At 43.7% G+C, this 23,180-nt stretch overlaps 1 protein-coding gene across 2 annotated transcripts in view; it reads right to left on the reverse strand.

Annotated features, from left to right (window-relative positions):
- LOC129709254 (protein DBF4 homolog A-like) overlaps positions 1–23,180 on the reverse strand; it is a 69,690-nt gene that overhangs the window by 15,740 nt on the left and 30,770 nt on the right. For both annotated transcript variants that reach the window (XM_055655510.1, XM_055655501.1), the window contains exons 7-11: positions 15,820–15,890; positions 13,440–13,485; positions 12,435–12,480; positions 9,931–10,062; positions 2,273–2,405 (exon numbers count right to left, since the gene is read on the reverse strand). In XM_055655510.1, the coding sequence (XP_055511485.1) occupies positions 2,273–2,405; positions 9,931–10,062; positions 12,435–12,480; positions 13,440–13,485; positions 15,820–15,890 (428 nt within the window). The remainder of the gene's footprint in view (positions 1–2,272; positions 2,406–9,930; positions 10,063–12,434; positions 12,481–13,439; positions 13,486–15,819; positions 15,891–23,180) is intronic.

Below are 23,180 nucleotides of genomic sequence, written 5' to 3' on the forward strand. Positions count from 1 at the left end.
GCAGCCTACTGCGCATGCGCAGCACAAGTTTCTTGGCGGGGTTTTCAAATATGGATTGCCATTATCTTAACCGTATTTTAAGAAACAAAGAGAGAAGAATGGAGTTCGTGTACCAATAACATGGTAAGTACATTTCTTGGTGCTTTATGTTTTTAAATACCGTATTTCCCGGGTGGGGCCCGGAAAGAGAGAGCTCCTTTCACAGTGTTTGGGAAGTCTGGCCCGGGGTAAAGTTGCGGGGAGGGCAGGAGTGTTGTGAAGGAGGGGATCGGGTTCATGCCAGTAACCCACTTGCAACGCTCCTTGCATGGAGCCACCGCATTGAGGGAAGTAGCTCGGGTGGCTGCGAGTGGCCGCCGGGCCGGACAGCGGAATCAGTCGCTACCTCAGCTCCTTCTGGCGGCCCCCGCTCACCTCTGGCATCTCTCCGTCTGAAAACCTCTCTCCTGCCGCTCGCCGGCCTCATTCATGTCAGCCACTTCCCGCAAATCCTTAAATTCCGACTGCGCAATTGAGGTTACTCGGCTGTTGGAATTTAAGGATTTGCGGGAAGCGGCTAACATGAGCGAAGTCGGCAAGCGCCAGTTGAAAGGTGTTCAGACGGAGAGCACTGCCAAAGGTGAGCAGGGCCGGCAGAAGGCACTGAAGTGGTGGCCAGTTCTGCTGTCGGGTCCCGGCGGTCGCTCATAGCCACCCGAGCTGCTTCCCTCCCCGGCCACATTGCGGTGGCTCAGCGTCCAGAGCGCCACGGCAGCGGTGAGTGAGTTACTGGCATTATCCCTGACCTCCTCCTTCTCAACACTCCAGCCCTCCCCGCAACTTTACCCCTGGTCAGACTCCACACGCTGTGAAAGGAACTCTCCCCCCAATTGGTCACTTGAACAAGTGTTGTCATTCAATAAGCCTTGGGTAAATTGAATTGTTACTGTCTTTATTTTTATTTTTACGGAGAGAACAATCTACGCATGTGCAGTTTTAAGTTATTTTTTAAAAAGCCGACTGACTGCCTACCCTGAGTAATCACTCACGGCACGTGCCTGTTTTAGATGATCAGCCATGATCATACTGAATAGTAGTGCTGGCATAAAGGGCCAAATGGCCTACTCCTGCACCTATTTTTCTATGTTTCTATTTTCCTTCTCAACCCCATTCTCCCTATAACCCTTGATACTCTTACTAAGCAAAAACCTATCAATCGCCACTGTAAAAATATCCATTGATGGCCTCCACAGCCTTCTATGGCAATGAATTCCACTGATTCGCCAGCCTCTGACAAAAGAAGTTTCTTGTCATCTTGTTTCTAAAGGCAGGTCCTTTTATTTTGAGGCTAGAATCTCCCACTAGTGGACATCTTTTTCACATCCACTCTATCCAGGCCTCTCACTATCAGTAAGTTTCAATGAGTTCCCCCCCTCATCTTTATAAACTGCTGTGAGTGCAGGCCCAATGCCATCAAACCCTCATCATAGGTTAACTTAATAATTCCTGGGATAATTCTCGTAAACCTCTCTGGACTCTCTCCAACGCCAGCACATCCTTCCTCAGATATGGGGCCCAAAACTGTTCACAGTACTCTAAAAGCAGTCTGGCCAGTGTCTTATAAGGCCTCAGCACTACATCCATGTTTTTATGCACTCTAACCCTCTTGAAATAAATGCAAGCATTGCATTTGCCTTCCTTTACCACCAAATCGACTTGCAAATTAACTTTTTGGTAATCCTGCACCAGCACTCCCAAGTCCGTTTGCACCTCTGATTTCCAAATTCTCTCCCCATTTTGAAAATAATCTGCGTCTTTATTCCTACTATATTCAATCTGCCATTTCTCAGCCCACTCTCCCATCCTGCAGAGTCCCTGCTTTCTCTACACAACCTGCCCCTCCACCCATCTTTATGTCACCTGCAAACTTGCCCACAAAGTATTCAATTCCCTTATTCAAATCATTGATATACAATGTGAAGAGTAGCACCCCAGCAACGACTCCCGCTGAACATCACTTGTCACTGGCAGCCAACCAGAAAAAGCTCCCTTTATTGCTACTCTTTGTCCTTTGCCATCAACCTGCTATCCAGGCTAGTATCTTTCCCCTGATACCATGGGGTCTCATCTTTAGCAACCTCACGTGCCGCACCCTTTCAATGGTCTGAAAATCCAGTCATTTAATTATAACAATAGTTTTGGCACATAAATTTGATACATAAAATAGTTTTCAATCACTTTTGGTTTTGTTTTATTTTACTACTTACATTCGCCCTCCCCCCGCAACACTTACAATTTTTAAATCTTCGTACTTCATCATGCAGCATTCACAGTAACCCTTCTTTTTTTTCTCCTTTAGAGTTTCCATGGTTTTTGTATCGATATTGCAAGTTTTCTCACTGCAGGTCATTTTCTGGCCTTTACTTCTGGTGTATCCAAAAAAAAAATTTGATTGAGATAAACTGTGCCATATTTCAAATAATAAAACTATGTTGAAACAAGGAGCTGTAGAAAATGGTTTACAATAAAAGGCAAACTTTGTGCCTTCCACCACAGTGATGAATGCGGTGTTGGATGTTTGTGTTAAATTTTTATTGTGTATTGTGTTCTTTTTTTTATTGTACCGCTGCTGGCAAATTCATTTCACTCCACTTTATGTGCGAGTGACAAATAAAAATGGACTTGACTTGATCATGGCTGATCATCCACAATCAGTACCCCGTTCCTGCCTTCTCTCCACACCCCTTGATTCCACTAGCCCTAAGAGCTCTAACTAACTCTCTTTTGAATGCATCCAGTGAATTGGCCTCCACTATCTTCTGAGGGAGAGAATTCCACAAATTCACAAGTCTGTGTGAAAAAGTTTTTCCTCATCTCAGTTCTAATTGGTCTACCCCTTATTCTTAAACTGTGGCCCCCAGTTCTGACTAACCCAACATCGGGAACATGTTTCCTGCATCTAGCATGTCCAATCCCTTAATAATTTTACAGGTTTCTATAAGATCCCCAATCCAGTGAATACAAGCCCAGCCGCTCCATTCTTTCAGCATTTGACAGTCCCACCATCCCGGGAATTAAACTCGTGAACCTGCGCTGCACTCCCTCAATAGCAAGAATGTCTTTCCTCAAATTAGAAGGCCAAAACTGCACAAAATACTCCAGGTGTGGTCTTACCTAGGCCCTGTACAACTGCAGAAGGACCTCTTTGCTCCACCACTCAACTCCATTTGGTATGAAGGCCAACATGCCATAAGCTTTCTTCACTGCCTATTGTACCTGCATGCTTACTTTCAGTGACTGATGTACAAGGACACCCAGGTCTCGTTGTACTGCCCCTTTACCTAACCTGACACCATTCAGATAATAATCTGCCTTCCCGTTCTTGCCACCAAAGTGGATAACCTCACATTTATCCACATTATACTGCATCTGCCATGCATCTGCCCACTCACCCAACCTGTCCAAATCACCCTGTATCCTCATAGCATCCTCTTCACAGTTTACACTTCCACCCAGCTTTGTGTCATCTGCAAATTTGCTAATGTTACTTTTAATTCCGTCATCTAAATCATTAATGTATATTGTAAATAGCTGCGGTCCCAGCATCGAGCCCTGCGGCACCCCACTAGTTACTGCCTGCCATTCTGAAAGGGACCCGTTGATCCCTACCCTTTGTTGCATGTCTGCCAACCAATTTTCTATCCATATCATACACTACCCACAATACCACAAGCTCTAATTTTGCACACTAATTTCCTGTGTGGGACTTTATCAAAGGCTTTCTGAAAGTCCATGTACATTACATCCACTGGCTCTCCCATGTCTATTTTACTTGTTACATCCTGCACCATAGAAAGCTTCACACAAACCAAACTCCCTTCAATTGACTCAATTTATACCTCATGCTGCCTCAGCAAAGCCAACACCATAATCAAGGATAGGTTGCACCCTCTTCTCCTCTCTCCCAACAGGCAAATGGTGCAGAAGTGTGAAAACGCACACCTCCAGATTCAGGGAGTTTCTTCCCAGCTTATATTTGGCAACTAAATTATCCTACCACAAGCCGAGAGCAATGCTACTATCTACCTCATTGGTGACCCTCGGACTTACTTTGCTGGCTTTACCTTGCACTAAGCATTATTCCCTTATAATGAAGGGCCTCGGCCCAAAACGTCACCAATTCCTTCTCTCCAGAGATGCTGCCTGTCCCGCTGACAGCATTTTGTGTCTATCTTCCCTTATAATGTATCTATACACTGTAAATGGCTCGAATGAAATCATGTTTTGTCTTTCTGCCGACTAGTTAGCATGCAACAAAGGCTTTTCACTGCAACAATAAACTAAACAGAACTCTTATTCCTATCCTCACTAGCACATAGCATCCTGAGATAATTGGGATATGGAGGATGTGCAGGCAGATGAGATTAGTTTATTTTGGCATATTCGGCACACATATTGTGGGGAGAAGGGCCTATTCCTGTACTGTATTGTTCTATAAAAATACAAGAGGTTCTGCTGTTTAACCTTCTGCCTAATTCCTTATATTCACTTTGTAGGGCCTCATCCCTGTTTCTGCCGATGTAATTTGGACCAATATTGACCCCATCAAAGGCTGCCCATCCTCCCCTTTCAGAATATCCGGTGCCTGCTCAGAGACATCTTGTCCAAGGCACCAGTGAGGCAACATCTATCCTGGAGTATCTCACTCGTGGCCATAAAAGCACATAGTCATAGAGCGAAGGTTACACAAAAAAGCTGGAGAAACTCAGCGGGAGCAGCAGCATCTATGGAGCGAAGGAAATAGGCAACGTTTCGGGCCGAAACCCTTCTTCAGACTGATCGGGGGCGGGGGTGGGCGGGGACAAGAAAGGAAAAAGGAGGAGGAGCCCGAAGGCTGGGGGATGGGAGGAGACAGCAGGGGGACTGAGGAAGGGGAGGAGACAGCAAGGACTAACAAAATTGGGAGAATTCGATGTTCATGCCCCCAGGATGCAGACTCCCCAAACGGAATATGAGGTGCTGTTCCTCCAATTTCCGGTGCTGCTCGCTGTGGCCATGGAGGAGACCCAGGACAGAGAGGTCGGAGACGGAGTGGGAGGGGGAGTTGAAGTGCTGAGCCACCGGGAGGTCAGCTTGGTTATTGCGGACCGAGCGGAGATGTTTGGCGAAACGATCGCCCAACCTCCGCTTGGTCTCACCGATATAGATCTGCTGACATCTAGAGTAGCGGAAGCAATAGATGAGGTTGGAAGAGATGCAGGTAAACCTCTGTCGCACCTGGAACGACTGCTTGGGTCCTTGAACGGAGTCGAGGGGGGAGGTAAAGGGACAAGTGTTGCATCTCTTGCGGTTGCAAGGGAAAGTGCCCGGGGAGGGGGTGGTACGAGAGGGAAGGGAAGAATTGACAAGGGAGTTATGGAGGGAGCGGTCTTTGCAGAAGGCAGAAATGGGGGGAGATGGGAAGATGTGGCGAGTGGTGGGGTCACGTTGGAGGTGGCGAAACTGATGGAGGATTACTTTTTGTATGTGACGGCTGGTGGGGTGAAAGGTGAGGACTAGGGGGACTCGGCCCTTGTTGCGAGTGGGGGGATGGGGAGAGAGAGCAGTGTTGCGGGGTATGGAAGAGACCCTGGTGCGAGCCTCATTTATGGTGGAGGAGGGGAACCCCCGTTCCCTGAATAATGAGGACATTTCAGATGTCCTGGTGTGGAACGCCTCATCCGTGGAGCAGATGCGCCGTAGACGGAGGAATTGGGAGTAGGGGATGGAGTCCTTACAGGAAGCAGGGTGGGAAGAAGTGTAGTCCAGATAGCCAAGGGAGTCAGTGGGTTTATAGTGTATGTCGGTCAGAAGTCTATCACCTGCAATGGAGATAGTGAGGTCAAGGAATGGTAGGGAAGTGTCGGAAATGGTCCAGGTGTATTTGAGTGCCGGATGGAAGTTAGTGGTGAAGTGGATGAAGTCAGTCAGTTGTGTGCGGGTGCAGGAGGTGGCACCAAAGCAGTCGTCGATGTAGCGGAGGTAGAGGTCGGGGATGGGGCCCTGGTATGTATTGAACAAGGATTGCTCGACGTAACCTACAAATAGGCAGGCATAGCTGGGGCCCATGCGTGTGCCCATAGCTACGCCTTGTATTTGGAGGAAATGGGAGGCGTCGAACGTGAAGTTATTGAGGGTAAGGACCAGCTCCGCTAGGCAGAGGAGAGTGTCAGTGGCTGGGTATAGGTTGCTTCTCTGGTCGAGGAAGAACCGGAGGGCTTTGAGACCATCGTGGTGGGGGATGGAGGTGTAGAGTGACTGGACGTCCATGGTGAAGATGAGGGGGTGAGGGCCTAGAGCTTTTTTGTGTAACCTTCGATTCTCCAGCATCTGCAGTTCCTTCTTAAACACTAGTCATAGAGCGATACAGTGTCGGACCAACTTGCCAACATCGGCCAACATGTCCCAGCTACACTAGTCCCACCTGCCCGCATTTGGTTCATATCCATCAAAACCTGTCTTATCCATGTACCTATCTATCAGTTTCATAAATATTGATAGTCCCTGCCTCAACAACCTCCTCTGGCAGCTTGTTCCATACAATCCACCACCCTTTGTGTGAAAAAGTTACCCCGCAGCTTCCCATTAAATCTTTCCTCCTTCACCTTAAACCTATGTCCTCTGGTTCTCGATTCACCTACTCTGGGCAAGAGACTCAGTGCATCTACCCAATCTATTCCTCTCGTGATCTATATACTTCTATAAAATCACCCATCCTCCTGCTCTCCAAGGAATAGTCCCAGCCTACTCAATCTCTGCCAAGAGCTCAGACCCTCTAGTCCTGGCAACATCCTCGTAAATCTTCTCTGCACCCTTTCAGCTTGACAATATGTTTCCTATAACACGGTGCCCAGAACTGAACACAATACTCTAAATGTGCCCCCCCCCCCATCATCTTATTCAACTGTAACATGTTCTCCCAACTTCTATACTCAATGCTCTGGCTGATGAAGGTGAATGTGCCAAAAGCCTTTTTGACCACTCAATCTACCAGCGACTCCACCTTCAAGAAACCATGCGCCTGCACTCTTAGACCCCCTCCGTTCTACGACACTACCCAGAGCCCTACCATCCACTGTGTCGGTCCTGCCCATATTAGACTTCCCAAAATGCAATACCTCACATTTCTCTGCTTTAAATTCCATCAAGCATTCCTCAGCCCACTTGGCCAATTGATTAAGATCCCGCTGCAATTTTTCAGAACCATCTTCACTATCTGCAAAACTATTAACTTTTGTATCATCTGCAAGCCTGCTAATCTTGCCGTGTATGTGCTCATCCAAATCATTGATATAGATGAAAAACAGTAACAGGCCCAGCACTGAACCCCGAGGCACACCACTAGTCACAGCCTTCCAGTCCGAGAAGCAACCTTCCACATCACCCTCTGCTTCCTTCCATGAAGCCAATTTTCTATTCTTTTAGCTACCTCTCCTTGGATCCCATGCAATCTAACCTTCCAAAGCAGCCTACCATGCAGAACCTAATCGAATGCTTTGCTGAAGTTCCTATATACAATATCTACAGCTCTGCCTTCATCGACCTTTTTGGTCACGTCTTCAAAAAACTCAGATTTGTGAAACACGACCTCACAGGTACAAAACCATGCTGACTATCCCTAATCAGCCCTTGTCTGTCCGAATGCCTGTATACAGAGGTGCCACGTTTTATCAGAGCTTTTCAGGATTCTAGTACAAGAAAATCAGTATTTTGTTGAGGACATCAGTATTTTTACACTGCCATTTTGCTGAATTAAATTTTTTTTTTTAATGTGCGGTCATACCCATGTAGGAGTACAAGAATGCATAACTTTAGTACCAATTGACATGTCCTCTATGCACCTTGACAGTGCATTCATTGCCATCTCTTTGTATACTGCTGTTTGAACGGATGCTTCCTGCGTTTAGCACCAGATGATGATGTAGAAGCCATTTTGGAAGCCTCCCTCTATCTCCCTCCTTCCTCTCTCTCTCTCTCCCTCCCTCCCTCCCTCTCCCTCCTCTCTCTCCCGCTCCCTCCAAATTTAAAATACTAATAGATTTAATCTGCTATAATTTTTAGAGGTACAATATGACTTTTTATATCCTTGCATTTTTTTTAAGCAGTAAAGTCTTAAGTCAATTATTTTTAAGTTATTACTTTTCCATTGGCAAGTGGTATGTTACTGAAACAGGAAGTCGGGCCGATTTAAAAAAAATCCGTCTTTAACAACACAAAATCGTACATCAGTATTCTTATCGCATTTCCGTACAAAAAAACGGAAAATCCTTACTACTTTGCTGCTCTGTGTATATCCTATCCCTCAGATTACACTCCAGTACCTGGCCCTTAACTCCAAGAAGACCAAGGAGCTCATTGTAGACTTCAGGAAGTCCAGAGGTGGCACGCACACCCCCATCCACAGTAACGGGACGGAGGTGGAACGTGTTTCTAGCTTCAGGTTCCTGGGAGTCAACATCTCCGATGACCTCTCTTGGACCCACAATACCTCTACTCTGATCAAGAAGGCTCATCAGCATCTCTTCTTCCTGAGGAGACTGAAGAAGGTCCATCTGTCTCCTCAGATCCTGGTGAACTTCTACCGCTGCACCATCGAGAGCATCCTTACCATCTGCATCACAGTATGGTATGGCAACTGCTCTGTCTCCGACCGGAAGGCATTGCAGAGGGTGGTGAAAATTGCCCAACGCATCACCGGTTCCACGCTCCCCTCCATTGAGTCTGTCCAAAGCAAGCGCTGTCTGCGGAGGGCGCTGAGCATCGTCAACGACTGCTCTCACCCCAACCATGGACTGTTTACCCTCCTACCATCCGGGAGGCGCTACAGGTCTCTCCGTTGCCGAACCAGCAGGTCGAGGAACAGCTTCTTTCCGGCGGCTGTCAACTAAACAACTACTTTGCTGCCAATCTGTGTATATTTTTTTTTTAAATTCAAATCGTTTGCTATGTCGCTCTTCAAGGGAGATACAAATGCATTTCGTTGTCTCTGTACTGTACACTGACAATGACAATTAAAATTGAATCTGAATCTGAATCTGAGTATTGCAAAATATAGATGTTAAACTCACTGGCTTATATTTCCCAGCATTTTCCCTGCAGCCCTTCTTGAACAGAGGCACAACATTTCCCACCCACCAGTCTTCCAACACCTCTCCTGTATTTAAAGACGTCTCGTAAATGTCAATCAGGGCTCCCGCAATTTCCTCTCTGGTTTCCCACAATGTCCTCAGATATACCTGATCAGGCCCTGAAGAGTTGTCCACCATCATACATGTAAGTACCTTCAGCACCTCTTCGACCGTAACACTGACAGCTCTCAAGACACTTCCATTGACTGCCCCAAGTTCCTCCATCCTCCTGTCTTTCTTCTCAGTAAATACAGTGGAGAAATACTAATTAAGGACCTTGCCCATCTCTCGTGGCTTCACACAGTTGACCACTTTGATTCCTGAGGGGTTCCACTCTCTCTAGTTACCCTTTCCCCCTTATGTATTTATAAAATCTCTTAGGATCGTCCTTAATGCTACCCACCAGAGCTATTCCTGGCCCTTTTTTTACTTTGCTCCTTAGTTCTCAAAACTCCTCCAGGGATACACTTGATCCCAGCTGTGTATACATGTCCCATGCATCCTTCTTATTCTTATGGCTTCCTTACCCACCACTTATGTGTATCTTTGACTATGAAGTCCCCTATCACTACTGCTCACCTAGATTTTGACCTATCCTGCCAGCTGTGGTGCCACGGTTGGTGCTTTCTCCTGAGAGGCCATCCCTCTGCAGTCTTCCAAAACAGTATATTGGTGAGATTTCCACCATCAGTTTTATTCAATGTTCATTCCTTACATTAAAATTGTCATTTGTATATGTATTTGTAATAAATTAATTGAAAACACAAGGCAATGATCTACATACCTGGACTTTACTTTATTTTGTCTATCAATGCTTTTACTTTTCTTGTCAATATCAAAAGGACTGCAGGGATTTGCACTGTAGTAGTTCACCTCTGGGTAGCAATCCAACTGTATATATAGAGGTCTGTAATGACTGAATGAAGCAAAATAAACCCAAATTATTTTTTGATAAAAGATAAATAGTGTTTTAATAATCAGCAACTAACAACAGTTCATGGAACACTAAAATATCTCTTCTATACATTGTCCTAATAGTTGCAGCAGAAATTTAACAGATGCCATGAGTTAGTTATTTGCTGTCATGCAATGTTTCTTTTAAATGGGAACATTTAAAGAAAGTTAAATAGATGTGTTTGAATATATTATTTTTTGAAAATGTCCATTTCCATTGCAAGTGTGTCAATAAATAGAGGGTATAGATTTAAAATAGTTGGTAGAAGAACCAGGGGGGAGGAGAGAAGATTTTTCTTTTTCTTACTGCAAGTTATGATGATTTGTAACGCATTGCTTGAAAAGATGGACATTTTCAAAGGAAAGCTGAACATGTATTTGAGGAAAGCTTACGGGATAATGTGACAAATTAGATGATTTTTAAAAGAGACAACATGGACACGATGAGCAGAACAGCCTCGTGCATTTTTAGGATGCTATAGACTTTTACTTTTAATTGACATGATTGATTCAGAAGAGGGGGTTCCAATTTTGAATACTGCAGTCCTGCTTTTAACTATTTGGATTCAGGCGGCCAATATTAACAATAATAAAGCAGGACTTGGACACGGCTCCTCTAAATTGCAGACATGGAGAGATGTTTAGTGGTGGTGGGGTGGGGGGGGGGGGGGGAAGTGGAGGGGTCTGGGGTCTGCTCAAGAGTCAAAGGAATACATGAAGAGGAATGGTTTCAAACCTCGGCAAGATCATCATAGAGGAACAGTAATGAAGTAGAGATAAAGAAAGCGAGAATTACAGATTCCAAAGTTGAAGCATCTTGGAGTGCACCACAAGCCAGAATTAGAGGTGCATTGGTTAGGCCAAGCACAGCAGAATTTTGGATGGTTTCAAGTTTATAGAGTGGAATGAGGTAGTGTGTTAGAATATTCCAGAGATTTAATCTCCAAGTCATGTGTTACACAAAGACGGCAGAACAGTGCCGAGGGAAAAAGAAAAGGAGTGACTGGAGACTGAAGCTTATAAAGAGGGCCAAAGACAATATCAGTCTTCTTAATAATTGTAGCTGGAAATTTATACTCAAGCAATTTTGGATGTCAGACAATAGACAGAGTGAGAGTGGTGAGGCAGATCTAGGCAACATCGGCACATATGTGGATCAGATCCTGTCGCCAAGGAGCAACAATAATTGCAAAACAGGAAGAAACCAATGATACATGGAAGATACAGAAGATGTATCAGTGTAACCATTGCTGGTGATTATGCAGAGAAGAATGGATCTAACTACCTGCGCCCTCACCCAAATAGACAACATCTCAGTGATGGGTTGAAGGGAAGTTGTGGTGCTAAGCATCTGATGAAAGATCATAAACTGTAACACTGCTCAGGTTTCCCCATAGATGCTGCCTCACATGTGGATAAATATGAGGTTATCCATTTTGGTGGCAAGAACAAGGCAGATTTTTATCTGAATGGTGTCAGATTAAGAAACAGGGAGGTGCAATGAGACCTGGGTGTGCATGTACATCAGTCACTGAAAGTAAGCATGCGGGTTATAGCAGGCAGTGTAGAAAGCTAATGGCATGTTGGCCCTCACTCCGAGAGGATTTGAATTTAGGAGCAAGGAGGTCCTACTGCAGTTGTACAGAGCCCTGGTGAGATCGCACCTGGAGTATTGTGTGCAATTTTGATCTCCTAATTTGAGGAAGGACATTATTGTTAGGACATTTAAGGGAGTGCAGTGTAGGTTCCCTCGGTTAATTCACGGGATGGCGGGACTAACAAATGATGAAAGAATGTGTCGACTGGGCTTGAATGAACTGGAATTTTCGAGGGATGAGAAGGAATCTTATAGAAACATTATAAAATTCTTAAAGGATTGGACAGGCTAGATGCAGGAAAAATGTTCCCGATGTTGGGGAGACCTGAACCAGGGGTCACAGTTTAAAAGTAACAGATACACCATTTAGGACTGATATGAGGAAAAACTTCTTCACCCAGAGAATTGTGAATTTGTGGAATTCCCAGCCACAGAAGGCAGTGGAAGCCAATTCACTGGAGGTTTTCAAGAGTTAGATTTTGCTCTTAGGGACAAAGGAATCAAGGGATATGGGGAAAAAGCAGGAAAGGTGTACTGATTTTAAATGATCAGCAATGATCATAATGAATGGCGGTGCTGGCTCGAAGGGCCTACTCCTGCACCTATTTTTCTATGTTTCTAATCCGTTTCCAGTATTTTGCTTGTAGTTTAGATTTGCAGCATTTGCAATGTTTTACCTTTTCAGAGTATAATTAATGTTATAGCAGCATATTTTAATTTAAATACTATTGGCTTACCGGTTAATTGCTTCAACTTTGATAAAAGGTTTCTTCAGTCTTCCTGCTAATAATTAAACATAGTTTTGATAAGTGAAATAGAGCCAAAAAATGTTAAACATTATTCCCTTTAATATTTGAGATAACAATGCCAAAATTCAAACAGAGTACACTAGGTTTGATTACATTGTACCGTACTATAATTTTACTCATTTTTTACATTTACAAAATAAAGTGGAGTTCAGCAAGAAAAATAAATAAATCTTGCATTAATTAACTGGAGAAGTTGTTATCAAATAGGTAATTGAAACACATGTAGCGAATTGAATTAAAAAAATTGAGTATACAAGCTCAGTCACTGAAAATGAGACATAAATTTAAGCAATACATGTGTGATGCCATGGATAGCAATGAATAACAAATACATTTTATGTAACTGGCATCTTTACTTATGTCTATGGAACTACGTTCCGCAACTTCATCTATTATACAGTAAAAGCTGCACATGAAAGACATGTATTTTCATATATTCTTTTGTCTATTTAACTTTTATCAATTATCATTGTTAAAACTAAATTTAGATGTTTTGTTATCTGCACTACCTGGAGATAGTTACATGGGGTTGTAGTATTGGGAAAGAGGAAAAGGTGGTCAATTAGATTTAGCTAGTGATGACTCCTCTTCATGCATCACAATTAGGAAGTCTTTACAAAGCCAAGTTATTTTGCTTATCATAATCAACCCATTCCAGGAAAAGTTTCAATGTCCTTGAGTTCTTGGCCCATGTTTTGTTACTCCATGATATAATTTAATTCCATCTAAGTACTATTCTCCTGCAGTGCAGCCCAGCTTTCACCTTTGGCTCCTCAGTACTGCTGTTTGCCTCAGTTCCACGAACCCCTCACTCAATTTTTATAATCATGTCTCTTAAACTGCCTCTTAACTAAGGCTTTGTCTCCTTTCTATCGCTCAAATAAGAACTGTACATATTGGGCAAACAAGATACATTTAGTACATAACACCTACCTTTTGTTATATGACCATTTGAATGGACAATTCGTTTGTTTTTTTCCTAAATAAAAGAAAGCACTTGATAAATATTGTTTTCCAAAATAATAGAACTATCAAAGTAGTCCACGAGGAGCAGACCCATTGTGACGTCATCAACGAGATCATCTCGTTTATTTTCCAAGTTATTTAAATTTTTTGAACATTTTCATAAATAACTCGAGAAATAATGCATGAAATTTTAAGATACGCCGATTTTTGACATCAGTGTAAATCTCTATTCGAATATGTAAAAATATCACCGTTAGCGCGTCATGTTTTTGAGATGAAAAACGCACACGAACATCACACAAATACACCCACATCCAAGATCAGAGTTTTATAAGTTTAGAGACAGACAATAGGTGCAGGAGTAGGCCATTCGGCCCTTCGAGCCAGCACCGTCATTCAATGTGATCATGGCTGATCATCCCCAATCAGTTCCCCGTTCCTGCCTTCTCCCCATATCCCTTGACTCCTCTATCTTTAAGAGCTCTATCTAACTCTCTCTTGAAAGCATCCTGAGAATCAACCTCCACCACCCTCTGAGGCAGAGAATTCCACACTCACAATTCACTGTGTGAAAAAGTATTTCCTAATCTCCGTTCTAAATGGCGTACCTCTTATTCTTAAACTGTGGGCCCTGGTTCTGGGCTCCCCCAATATCGGGAACATGTTTCCTGCCTCTTGCCGTGTCCAAACTCTTAATAATCTTCTTATGTTTCAATAAGATCCCCCTCATCCTTCTAAATTCCAGAGCATACAAGCCCAGCCACTCAATTCTATCAACAGATGACAGTCCCACCATCTCGGGAATTACCTGGTGAACCTGCGCTGCACTCCCTCAATAGCAAGACTAGGTGAATACCAGAACCCTTGGTTTATTGTAAAGATTAAACTGTTTCCCATGTAACTAAACTGCTAATGCCAGCAAATCATAGCATCTGAATACTGTATTTATTCATCAGTACACAATTCTACAAGAAACAGTCTGTTAAGCACAAAGTTTAATGTTGTTCAAAGAGTACAGATGACTCTCGTGTTGTTGGGTGAGGTTGCAATCCTGGAATCTTTGGCTGGATGGCAGAAGGCAAAGAGTGGCAATAAAGGTTTTTCTGGTTGGCATATAGTCATTAGCGGAGTTCTGCAGAGGTTGTTGCTGGGGCCGCTATTCTTAATGTTGTATATTAATAATTTGGATGAAGAAATTGAAGGCTTTGTGGCCAAATTTGTAGATGATACAAAAATAGGTGGAGGGGCAGGTAGTGTAGAGAAAGCAGGAACTCAGTAGAAGGACTTGGACAGGTTGGCAGATGGAATACAGTGAAGCAAAATGCGGAGTCATGCATTTTGGTGGTAGGAATAAAGGCATAGACCATTTTCTAAATGGGTAGAGTATCCAAAAATCAGAGGTGAAAAGGGACCTGGCAGTGCTGGTGCAGGATTCCCAAAAAGTTAATCTGTAAATCAAATCGGTAGTAAAGAAAACAAACACAATGCCAGCATTTATTTAAAGAGGGCTTCTATACAAAAATAGGGATGTAATGCTGAGGCAGATCAGGCCGCATTTGAAGTATTGTGAGCAAGTTGTGGGCCTAATATCTGCGGAAGATGTGCTGGCTTTGGAGAGGGTCCAGTGATTTACGAGAATGATCCCAGAAATGAGTGGGTTAACATATGATGAGTATTTGACGGCACTGGGCCTCTACTCGCTAGAGTTTAGAAAGATGAGGGGGAGATCTCATTGAAACACGAATAGTGAAAGCCCTGGATAGAGTGGATGTGGATAGGATGTTTCCACTAGTGGGGAATCTAGGACCAGATGTCATAGCCTCAGAATTAAAGGACGTTCCTTTGGGAAGGAGATGAGGAGGAATTTCTTTAGTCAGAGGGTGGTGAATCTGTGGAATTCATTGCCACAGAAGGCTGTGAAGGCCCAGTCAATAGATATTTTTAAGGCAGACAGATTCTTGATTAGTGTTAGTGTCAGGGGTTGTGGGGAGAAGGCAGGTGAATGGGGTTAGGAGGGAGGGATAGATCAGCCATGATTGAATGGCGGCATAGATTTGATGGTCCGAATAGCCTAATTCTGTTCCTATCACATATGAACGTATAAAAACAGTCCATATCGACATTTTCAATAATGCAAAGCCACATCATCCGTGCATGTATCAAGAATGAAGTGTTGAAAAAAAAAAATTTATATTTATCTTTTTTTCCCCCCACATAAATGTAAGTGCATAAATGTGTACTTTTATTCTACATCCCAGATTTTTTGGGTGCGATTATGAATCGGTAAGAACAAATTTCCACTAGCTGAGCTTCTATATTGCGGGGGTCGCCAATATTTTATACCTACCCCAGTGACACCACTCTCAGGTTTTATGTTTATGGAAGTCTCCTTCTTTCTTGCAATGTAAGCTGTTATGTCTAAAAATAATGTTAAGGTTATACAAAATATAAAACATATTTTGAACGGAAAACATATATATAGTAACAAAAGTCAGAACCAATTATGGAAATGCACGTTACAAATATATACAAATTGTCCTAATTTAAAGATCTGAATAATGGTCAGTCAACTGGCATACTACAACACAACATTGCTGTATTCTCTATGCGGTATTTAATATTTATATATCTTTAAAGTGAGTTAAGCAGAGAGAATAAACGTGTTTCATTCTTAAATTAGGGCAGGTTGCAGATCCTTACCTCTGCACAATAACAAGATTAATGAGATTTAAAAGGCTGACAAAGTTTAGACATATATGGGAAAAAAATAAAGCAAACCTCCATTAAAACTTCTAGTTGAAATACTCAGTTTCTCTTTTTTCTACTTGCATCCTCACGCACTTCGTCAATATAGTCATGCAGAATAGAGCACTTTATACCAATCCTAAAAATAATTCCATCTGCATTCTCTCCAACCACCACCCTCCCGCCCCACGTGGACAAGTTCAGCAAGTTACAGATAAAATACAAAACTTGCAGCAATATCGTTGGCACATAAACAGCAAGCGTGTAGAAACATAAATTATACCAACAAAAATTGCGACAATAAAAAGAGAAAAAGACCTGAAAACTGAAGTATAAAAACTAGCAGCTGATATCTTTGGTCAATTTAAGCAAAAGCCAGTTTTCCATATGCATCACATTGCATGTCAAATGTATAATCCCACACAATGAAGCTGGGTAGCAGTGTGAACTGTGAGGAGGATACTATGAGAATGCAGGGTGACTTGTACGGGTTGGGTGAGTGGGCAGATGCAGTTTAATGTGGATAAATGTGAGGTTATCCACTTTGGTAGCAAAAACAGGAAGGCAGATTACCTAAACAGATTATATAAATGGTGTCAAGTTGGGAAAAGGGGAAGTGTTAAGGGATCTGGGGGTCCTTGTTTATCAGTCAATGAAAGTAAGCAGGTACAGCAGGCAGTGAAGAAAGCAAATGACATGTTGGCCTTTATAACAAGAGGAGTTGAGTACAGGAGCAAAGAGGTCCTTCTGCAGTTGTATTGGGCCCTAGTGAGTCCACACCTGGAGTATTGTGCACATTTTGGTCCCCTAATTTGAGGAAGGACATTCTTGCTATTGAGGGAGTGCGGCGTAGGTTTACAAGGTTAATTCCCGGGATGGTGGGACTGTCATATGTTGAGAGAATGGAGCGGATGGGCTTGTATACTCTGAAGTTTAGAAGGATGAGAGGCAATCTTATTGAAACATGTCTCCCCACTACACACCTACGAACTTTTTATAGGGGGACAATCGAGAGCACATTAACCTACGGCATCATTTCCTGGTTCGGGAGCTGCAAGGCGTACGAACGGCACCAACTAGACAGGATTGTGAAGACTGCCAGCAAGATTATTGGTGCTCCACTCCCTTTCCTGCTGGACATATACAGGAAGAGATGTATCAGCAGAGCCATCTCCATCATCAAAGACCCCTACCACCCATCGCATCACATATTCTCCATCCTGCCATCTGGGAAGAGGTACAGGAGCATTAGCTGTAAAAGCAGCAGGATGCTCCTCAGCTTCTTCCCGCAGGCTATAAGATTGATAAACGGACTTTGCCCCCTGCCAAAGTATCGCGCACCAACCTGGACACACTGCAGCAGAGCCACTGTCGTGCCGCTGCCGATCGGAACGCCTGGTGATGTTTAGTAGAGAGTAGAGGGTTTAATTTGTTCATGATATATGCATTTTTATTTCTATTTAATTTTTGCTGCACAATGAATGGACACTAGTTGAGCAATGTTTTTTTGTTTCCTCTGGGTATGTGAGTACTTGTAGGAAAATTACAATAAAGATATACTATACTATACTATACTATTAAGGGTTTGGACAAGCTAGAGGCAGGAAACATGTTCCCGATGGGGAGAAGACAGGAAAGGAGTACTGATTGGGGATGATCAGCCATGATCACATTAAATGGCGGTGCTGGCTCGAAGTGAGGAAAATAGTATACAATAGAATTGCAAATAGATGATAACTTTTGTGTGAGGAACTTATGTTAAGTTGCAAGTGAAGGACGGAGCTGAGGTTTTCAGAAATACACGTCTCCACAAAGAAATAAAGTGCAAAGAACATACACACATAGGAGAACAGATGGCTTATCATAACATGGAAATGTTGATCTGAATAGGCATAGCTTTGTTTGCTTTGAAGCAGCTATAACGCTTCCAGAAGTTGTATTTGGTTTAGTTTGGTGTTTAGAGTATAGGTTATTGATAGGTTTCTGTGATCTGGTTTGTGCTGTTTAAATGTATTTATGTTGAGATAAGAGATAAGGCATACAGTGGTTTGCAAAAGTATTCATACCCCTTGAACATTTCCACATTTTGACACTTTACAACCACAAACGTAAATGTATTTTATTGGGATTTTATGTGATAGATGAACACAAAGTGGCGCATAATTGTGAAGTGGAAGGAAAATGATACATGGTTTTCACATTTTTTTACAAATAAAAAACTGAAAAGTGTGGCGTGCAAAAGTATTCAGCCCCCTTTACTCGGATACCCCTAAATAAAATAGAGTGCAACCAATTGCCTTCAGAAGTCACCTAATTAGTAAATAGAATCCACTTGTGTGTAATCTAATCTCAGTATAAATACAGCTGTTCTGTGAAGGCCTCAGAGGTTTGTTAGAGAACATTAGTGAACAAACAGCATCATGAAGCCCAAGGAACGCACCAGACAGGTCAGGGATAAAGTTGTGGAGAAGTTTAAAGCAGGGTTAGGTTATAAAAAAATATCCCAAGCTTTGAACATCTCACGGAGCACTGTTCAATCCATCATCTGAAAATGGAAAGAGTATGGCACAACTGCAAACCTACCAAGACATGGCCGTCCACCTAAACTGACAGGCCGGGCAAGGAGAGCATTGATCAGAGAAGCAGCCAAGAGGCCCATGGTAACTCTGGAGGAGCTGCAGAGATCCACAGCTCAGGTGGGAGAATCTGTCCACAGGACAACTATTAGTCGTGCACTACACAAATCGGGCCTTTATGGAAGAGTGGCAAGAAGTAAGCCATTGTTGAAAAAAAGCCATAAGAAGTCCCGTTTGCAGTTTGCCACAAGCCATGTGGGGGACACAGCAAACATGTGGAGGAAGGTGCTCTGGTCAGCTGAGACCAAAACTGAAGATTTTGGCCTAAATGCAAAACGCTATGTGTGGCGGAAAACTAACACTGCACATCACCCTGAACACACCATCCCCACAGTGAAACATGGTGGTGGCAGCATCATGCTGTGGGGATGCTTTTCTGCAGGGACAGGGAAGCTGGTCAGAGTTGATGGGAAGATGGATGGAGCCAAAGACAGGGCAATCTTGGAAGAAAACCTGTTAGAGTCTGCAAAAGACTTGAGACTGGGGCGGAGGTTCACCTTCCAGCAGGACAACGACCCTAAACATACAGCCAGAGCTACAATGGAATGGTTTAGATCAAAGCATATTCATGTCTTAGAATGGCCCAGTCAAAGTCCAGACCTAAATCCAATTGAGAATCTCTGGCAAGACTTGAAAATTGCTGTTCACAGACGCTCTCCATCCAATCTGACTGAGCTTGAGCTATTTTGCAAAGAATGGGCAAAAATTTCAGTCTCTAGATGTGCAAAGCTGGTAGAGACATACCGCAAAAGACTTGCAGCTGTAATTGCAGCGAAAGGTGGTTCTACAAAGTATTGACTCAGGGGGGCTGAATATTTTTACACGCCACACTTTTCAGTTTTTTATTTGTAAAAAACCATGTATCATTTTCCTTCCACTACACAATTATGCACCACTTTGTGTTGGTCTATCACATAAAATCCCAATAAAATACATTTACGTTTGTGGTTGTAACCTGACAAAATATGGAAATGTTCAAGGGGTATGAATACTTTTGCAAGCCACTGTAAGTGATGGTTGTGTGACCTTTGTATAAGGGTGGTTTCTTATGTTTATAGAAAACTGAGAAAGTAACTCTGTTTTGATAATCTTCCATTTGCTGAGTGGAATGCTATTAGTGAGGCCTTACATTCCTTTCGTCCAGAGATAGAAGGGGAGATTGTAATTCAGAATGAAACTAGACCCGAACTTGGGAAAAAGCGATTATAATTTATCAAGTGTGACAATTAGTGGTCTTTGTGTGGTTGGGGATTGTAGAACTAACTTAAGTCCTTACCACTTTGTAAGAATGGGGCAAAACTCATATTTAATCCATAAGTAACTGTATTTTAACTATGAAGTTGTAGGGAAATTATTTGTGAAGTGTATTGTGTTTTAATTAGGATTGTAAGTATCAGACTTTGTTTAAATCTGAAGTTTTAGAAATAACTTTCTTTTCCAAAAGTGAAAATATATGTTTTGTGTGTATGTGTGATTGCTGTATGATGTGTATTTTATATTCTGAGTGGTGGTTCGTGAAAATTAATTTTATATTTCTGTGGTTTTACCTCATTGAAATAAAATGATTTTGAGGAAGGAGGTTAAAGAAAACCAGAGGGAAAAGCGATGTAAATGGCCAGTAAAGGGAAAATCATGTGTTGTCAATCACTGGGAAGGATTTAGTTGATTAGTTAATGCAAATAAGCTAAATGTATGGTAAACCATAATGATTGGTTAATAGTTTGCCACTCCTTCTGTACCATAATTGTCTAATACCTACATAATGTGTTATGTTTGTACCAAAGTCAGTAGTTCTTTCGACCTGCCCCAGATTTTCAAGCTCTGTGTTGGAAGGTTTAAAGAATTATCCAGCGCTGTCAGAAGAATCGATTTCAACAGCAAGAGTTTGAATCAAGTTTTCTTGAATTGGACTGACAAAAGAACTCAGTTTAACAGAAGGGCCGAATGGCCTACTCTTGCACCTATTGTCTATAATAGCTATGGCAAACTGACGCAACATGGCAACAGATTATAATTGGTTCCAAGCAACTTCCTATAGAATATTTATTAAAGGGCCACATTTACAGAATGAAATACACCAAATCGGTTAACAGTCAGCACCGTGGCGCAGCAATAGAGTTGCTGCCTTACAATGCCAGCAATTTGGGTTTGATCAAGACTGCAGGTGCTGTCTGTATGGAGTTTGCACGTTCTCCCTGCGACTGCGAAGGCTTTCTCCGGGTGCTTTGGTTTCTTCCAATGACCTGCTGGTTTATAGGTTAATTGACTTTGGTAAAAATTGTAAATTGTCCCTAGTGTGTAGGATAGAACTAGTGTACCATCAAGGATTGATGGTCGGCACAGACTCAGTGAGTCGAATGGCCCGTTTCCGCACTGTATCAATAAAACATTTTTAAAAAACGAAACCAATTTCTGCACTACCAGGCAACTGGATTAATTTAAGATATGCAAACAAAAGCAACAAATGCAATAAAAAGGTTGACATTTAAGAAGTACTCTTAATATAGTGAAATAAAGTTGTTAATAACAGCATTATCAACAAAATCTTACACCACTGTACAGACTCATACTTGGGAACTTTATCAAAAACTTGCAAAGAGGCATAGTTTTAAGGACCGTCTTAAAACATAGAGGAAATAATATGTTTAAAAACATATTTTATAGAGAGAATACTAAAGCTTAGGACAGAGGAAGCTGAAGTCACAATCAGTACAGGTGCACAACCTTTTATCCGACGATCCAAATAACGAAAACCTCCGAATAGCGGACATTTTTTCGGTCCTTGAAGAAAGGTCCTTGAAAACGTTCACCGAGAGCAGCCCGCAGAGGTGACAGCGGAACCTCCGGTCGGTCCTCGACGAAAGGGGAACTAAATCCCCATTCATAAAAGAGGTGAGGGTATAATGCGCGGGAGGGTTAATAATTGACAATATGCTGCTGCCTGCCCGCTGAGTTAAAAAGTTCCCACGGTAGACACGATACACAGTGTATCGTGAGTCTTGCGTGGGAACTTTTTAATAGCGTGCAGGCAGCAGTAGATTGTCACTCCCTTCAGTTTCACCCCACCTACACCCCTCTGCTTCCCGGCCATGTGTGTGACCCCCTTCCCTCCCCTCTCCAGCTCCCCGCTCATTGCACCGGCGCGGGGGCTTTGTACTGTCTTCACGTCGCGATGCTAGCAGCACAGTGCCAGTCACCGGAGACGTCAGGACCAACGGAACACCGACCCCCAGGCCCACTGCAAGCACGGAGATCCCAGATCACCAACTCCAGCCCAGCCCCGTTCCAACTCCAGAAGAACACGCTCCCCGTATGGGCAGAAGCTGATGGTGTGCAAGAATAACGTCTTGTTCTTGGGTGGCGCAGCTCGGGCTGTGGGCAAACTGCCACTTGTCGCCGTAGCGGCCCATCGGGGAGAGGATTCCTCTGGAGTTGGAGGGGGAGGGGGGTATTGTGCTGTTTGATCGCCCCCTGCTATTCCAGGGACAGGGAGACAGGACGTTCACCGAGGGCGGCCCGCAGGGTGACAGCGGAACCTCCGGTCGGTCCTAGAAGAAATGGGAACTAAATCCCCATTCATAAAAGAGAAGGTGAGAGTATATTGTGCGGGAGGGTTAATAATTGACAATCTGCTGCTGCCTGCCCGCTAAGTTAAAAAGTTCCCACGGTAGACACGATACACAGTGTAGGCAGCAGCAGATTGTCGCTCCCTTCAGTTTCACCCCACCTACACCCCTCTGCTTCCCGGCCATGTGTGTGACCCCTTCCCTCCCCTCTCCAGCTCCCCGCTCATTGCACCGGCGCGGGGGCTTTGCACTGTCTTCAAGTCGGCGATGGCTGCCAGCAGGTCAGTGCAGTCACCGGAGACGTCAGGACCAATTGGACGTCGACCACCAGGCCCACCGCAAGCACGGAGAACCCAGAGACCCACAGCCAACAGCAGCCCAGCCCCGCTCCAACTACAGAGGAACCTGGGTTGCGGATGACGGGGCGCAGCTCGGGGCGTCGTAGGGGCCCATCGGGGAGCGGGTTCCTGTTGGTCCTGACGTCTCCGGCCACCTGCTATCCTCCGGGAACTGTACCGCCCTTGCAGGAGAGTGGGGTTGTTTGCAGTTGCAGAGGGAGGGGGCAAGGGCGGTACAGTTCCCAGTCTCAGCTCCAGTCCAGGGGGGTGGCCGGAGACGTCAGGACCAACGGGACAGCGACCCCCAGGCCCACTGCAAGCACGGAGATCCCAGAGACCCACAGCAGCAGCAACTCCAGCCCAGCCCCGCTCCAACTCCAGAGGAACACGTAGGGGCAGAAGCTGATGGTGTGCAAGGTACTT

This window comes from Leucoraja erinacea, chromosome 2 (genome assembly GCF_028641065.1).
Source record: "Leucoraja erinacea ecotype New England chromosome 2, Leri_hhj_1, whole genome shotgun sequence".
NCBI lineage: Eukaryota > Metazoa > Chordata > Chondrichthyes > Rajiformes > Rajidae > Leucoraja > Leucoraja erinaceus.